The sequence below is a fragment of the Buceros rhinoceros genome, unplaced genomic scaffold (genome assembly GCF_000710305.1).
Source record: "Buceros rhinoceros silvestris isolate BGI_N320 unplaced genomic scaffold, ASM71030v1 scaffold16751, whole genome shotgun sequence".
Classification (NCBI taxonomy): Eukaryota; Metazoa; Chordata; class Aves; order Bucerotiformes; family Bucerotidae; genus Buceros; species Buceros rhinoceros.
Window position 1 is genome coordinate 61,499 of NW_010395003.1, and position 4,961 is coordinate 66,459.

General features: G+C 39.8%; 1 protein-coding gene across 4 annotated transcripts in view; it reads left to right on the forward strand.

Annotated features, from left to right (window-relative positions):
* Window positions 1-4,961, forward strand: part of MTUS1 (microtubule associated tumor suppressor 1) — a 90,859-nt gene that overhangs the window by 60,301 nt on the left and 25,597 nt on the right. For all 4 annotated transcript variants that reach the window (XM_010145413.1, XM_010145415.1, XM_010145416.1 and 1 more), the window contains one exon: window positions 380-597. In XM_010145413.1, the coding sequence (XP_010143715.1) occupies window positions 380-597 (218 nt within the window). The remainder of the gene's footprint in view (window positions 1-379; window positions 598-4,961) is intronic.

The following is a 4,961-nucleotide window of genomic DNA, read 5'->3' on the forward strand; positions in this document are numbered from 1 at the left end:
GGGAAAATGGTCTTAAATTCAGCAATGCTCTATAATGCAGGAAGTATGAAATCCATGCTGCAAGCTCTTATGTTAGAAATAAGTTACTGGATAGGTAGGGTGACAGAGATATTGTATGTTATGAAAATGTTTATTCAAAGCACAGAGTGAACAGTATGCTGAAAAGCCACAGAATACGTGAAGGTGAAGCTGAAGTGCAAAACATTGTGTACAAGGTTGTGGTGCTAGGAATTAACCTGGCAGATGATATGTCTGCTACTAACATAACCCTTTCTTGTAGTTAGTTTTTTGGGAAGTGATTGTAAGAATTTTGCCCCTATCTTAAGTTTTGGCAAGACTTCAACATAAAGTGACTGTTAATTTGTTATTGTTGTTTTAGTTGATAAGGGCAAGCAGCGGAGTCCCAAGAGCTCGTGCATACAGACTCAAGCCTCCACAGATGCGCATTCATCTGGCACAAAAACAGCCGAGCTGACACAGTACAAAACAAAATGTGAGACCCAAAATGGAATCATCCTGCAGCTGAAAAAATTCCTGACAAGTGGTAACAAGAAGTTTGAAGCATTAACTGTTGTGATCCAGCACCTGCAGTCCGAGGTAAAAACTCACAGCTAATCAATTTTGTCTTAGATTTTTTTAATTGTTCTGAACAAGGGCCTCTGAAAACATTAATATACTGATACATAACATCAATGTTTCAATTCTAATGATTTCTGTTTTTCTATAAAGGTAGCAATAAGCTTGCTCCTGGCATCAGCTGGATGGAAAAAAAAGAAAAACACTGGGGTTTATTGCCTCTTTGCAGCTTCATATCGTTTTTAGAAGAGAAGTTTTTAAATGTTTTTGGACAAGAGCATTGTTCAGGGTCGAGTACCTTTCCAAGTATATACTTCAAGTTCTGCCCTTGTAGGAAAGAGCAGTTTCAACAGTTAATCTGCATGATCTTGCTTTGTTTTCTGACATTGGATAGAAGGGTATATAGGGAGTAGGTGTGTTTTTGGGCTATTCAGAATAAAGTGTGAGTTATAATGGTTTCATTTGTTGAATATTGCTTTATTGGTGGTGTCTTAAAATTAGCAACATTTAATTTAAATAATTTGGGATGCACCTGGAATTTAGAGTGGAATTAATCTGATGTGGTTGAATGTTTATTTGTTCTGGTCTGTTTGACATACATAATCACCTAGTCAGTTTGATACTACACTAGAAATGGGTGGTCTGCTTTGAAAATTTTGAGAGGAGAAAAAGCTGAAGTTAAGGAAATTGTAACAGTTACAGATTTACTCTGCAACAGGTGATGCAGGCTTTAATAGCAGTTTTGCTTGTATTCTTAACTAATGCGCCAAGATTGATATCAACTTTCTTTCAGCTGTTCCAATGTGTGTTGACTTTATAGTCTGGTATACTAAAAACCACTGAGTTGTCTTAATATACTGCCAAGAATGTAATGTTCTCTTCTCATGGGGTTGTATCTGCTTGCTCTCATTTCATCCCAAAATACTGCACCTAACTCCAAGTCTGGTTCAACTCAGTAAGAGCAGTGGCTCTTAGCCAGTGTTGTGGGTTTGGTTTGTTTGGAACACCTTTCTCTGCTACAGAATTAGTTTAAGATCTTCAAAGCAATTTGATACAGGATTTTTTTTATGCCTGTCGTCTAATATGAAATTGTGAAATTTATATGTGAAATTGAGTGCTAAACTTCTGTGCAGTCTTCTAATTACTGTATAATAAGCACCTTGATTTTTGGCAACTTGTACAATTAAATGTCTTGGCCTATATTCTTCTCTCAAATATTTTGTATTGCAACTTTTTAAAAAATTCAGGAATATTTTGTCAGTGTCATATTTAGTGCAAAGCCTGTCATACATATTTGCTTCTTCCAGGCTATTTTGCAGGTATCTTAGTCTAAACATTATTTTTTAATGAATAATGAGAGTGATGATTTAAAAAACAAAGAGAGGGGAAGTGGTGTTCAAAGATGGACAGAAGAGAACTGCACGGAGGAAACTAGTGATTTTGCTCCTTTTTCCTCTTCATTGTTGTTTTGTAGATGAAAAGAAAAATTTATTTCCACTGATTTTGTACAGATTGATAATCTTAGAGTTAAGTCTAAGTACATGAGGCTGGGCTAAATAAGTTATATGGATGTATTTGTGTACCAGTTATTGGTATTGAAGTTGTCCTCTGCTTTCCCAGGATCCGATGATGCTTGCTGAAGAGTGTCTGTCTTATTCTTGTGTACTTACCATGGGGGTGAGAAGGACTCTTCTGCCATGGTGGTGTAAGGAATACTCAGAATCTGGTAGATATCTGAGAGAAACATGCTGTAGGATTTCTGTGTGTTAGGGAACACTGGGAAGAGTTGTTTTGGGTTTATAGTTTGTTTTGTTTATTGGTTTGGGTTTTTTCCTCTCTGGTGAGGTGTGGAGTCTGGTAGAGCTATCTTAATCTCAACTGGCCATACATTTATTTTTCAGAAGTATCTCTTGGGGAGCTCTTTGCTGTCATTTTCAAACTCTGGGTAAACTTGGGTTGAAACCTGGAGTTAGGTTTTAGCTGATAAGGCAGGGACTCATAGCTGAACTACTGCAGAGCCAACTGAAAGTAGCTTCAGCTTTTCTGGTTTAAAAAAAAAAAATCACGCTTAGCTGATCGCATGAAAGACAAAGCTGTGCTTCCATTCCTCCCAGTAGAGCAAGTGTGAAGTGACATGATGCAGAGTCACCTGATGAAACAGCTTGCTGTAACCAGAGGAAGGTCCTGCTCTGGACTCCTCTGGTGCTGCAGAAGGCTGATTCAGTTTGCAACTACTGGAAAGCTAACCCAGCCAAAGAGAGAGCATTTCTTTGCCAGATTAGTGAAGTGGACCATCCTAATGTGTGGTCAGAGCCAGTGTGGGGCTGAGACAGGGTTGAGGACAGGCTGCCTGGCTAAATGGAGAAAAGGGCTGAAGAGAGTTGTTAAGTCATTTTGAGGCTATGCAGCACAGCCCGAGCCTCTTGGCAAAACCTACCCTGCCTCTCCTTTTTCCCTGCAAAGCTGAAGTTACTGGGAGGTGATGTAGCTGTTGGGTTTGTTTGGGTTTGCCTTCTTTTTTTTTTTTTTTTTCCTGAGGTCCCAATGCATTTCTGCACAGAAATTTGGAGTTGCTTCTTATGAGCTCATTTGAAATGGGATATAGCCACAAAGTAAATCAGCGCTTACTGGCAATGACTTCTGTCAAAAATGCAGCCAGCCCATCTGGAGTGAAGTTGAGAGGCTGCTGTTTAACCTCGAAGGGTTAATCTTGTTTCTTATTTAACTTTGAATGGTTAATTGAAATTGAGCAATGCTGCTATGCTGTTTCTAGTCCAGCAGAAAGCTCTCACAAAACTCTGGCTGATCTCAAACCTGTTTGTTGCAAGTGTTATCTTGGAGCTGTCAATATGAACAGCTGGCTCAGATAATACCTTCACTCTCAAGCTGTCGGGTTTGTCCAGGGATTTTCTATGCTTAAGTGCCTTTACCAAGACTTTTCTGAATTTAAAAATCCTAAACCTCCATTTTCTACCTCACAGGAGTTACTGTTGTACTGGGTTAACACCAGATGGAAGTGTCCTTGGCATCCAGAATGCTTGATGGCAAGGAGTGGCGTGGCTGGCAAGAAGTCTGAGTTTTTCCATTATTAGTCAGCTGTATGTGCATTAGCAGTTTAGAAACACAAACGGCAAGCAAATCGCAAAAGTAAACGTAGTCTTCCTAGACTGCTGCACTCCCCCTGATTCACTGGTAATTCCTGTGACTTCATAACTATTATTCTTGTTTGAACTTAAAGGACTGAAGAAGGTGGCAGTACAGAGGAAATGGTGAGATCAGCCATTTACAATAAGTACATGAAACGCCAAGGAAAGACATCTTCCATTAACCTTTAACTGCATTAAGCTCTGAAATTTGCACCATGATATTCCCTTGGTATTCATTTTGAATTTATTTCTTGTCCCTTCACTAACAGGTACATTCACAGAGGCTTTACCACAGGCATGCTAAACCATGTATTTAAGTCAGGCCATGGCTGCCACTCCTGCAGTCCTGCCCTCTCCTCCCTTGCTCCCATGTCTGCACAGGCTAATGCTTGCCTGGTCTTGAGGAGCCAGTTGAGGCACCCAGTTGGCAAGAAAAAAAAAAATTATTATGGGTCTAATTTTATAGGTCTGTCCATACCCAAAGTGTTTTGGGTATGCCCCCATGCAGTGGTTTACTGTGGAAAGGAGTGGGAGCGAAGAACCACAGTGCTAGGACGGTGTGGGAATGTGTGCCCGAGAGGTCCACAGCTGTGGGTAGGAGCCAGATGCTCCCTTGGGAATGAAAATCCCAAACTCTGATTGGTTTTGTCATGTCCTTCAAAGGTATGTCACCAGCTGATGAGACAGGACAGGGCGACTTCTGTGCAAGCCTCTGCTTTGTGCCTCCTGGAGGGGTGCTCAGCCTCAGGGCTGCCCCCTGCAAGGCTGCATGATCGCTGTAGCTGGAAAGTTTGAACTTCTAACTCATTGCCATATATAAAATCTTATGTGTTTGGGGGTGGAGGGTGTTTGTTTTAGCAGCACAGTACTAGCTTGGTTTTAGATCTTATTTTGACTGTTTAAAGGAGGTTTAGCTTTCGAGTAAAAAGTTAATGTATTGTTAGAGTGACTTGAACAGCTTTGTGACTGTTCAGATTGTGAATTGACAAATAATATATTTTCATGTTCTCATTTTAATGCATAAATTGCCACATTCAGAACTACTCAGGCTGTTTAGAAAAACTTGAGATTGTAAAATATTTAATAATAATTATTATGAACACATTATAAAGTATTTCTATTCTAGTTTAGTAAATGGATCTAATTAAGTGTTTCAGGAGCTCTCAAGAGATTCTGCTGTAGAAATGAGCTTCTAATTCGTGTCTGTCCTACAGGGCACTACAGCGATGGTTTACAGAC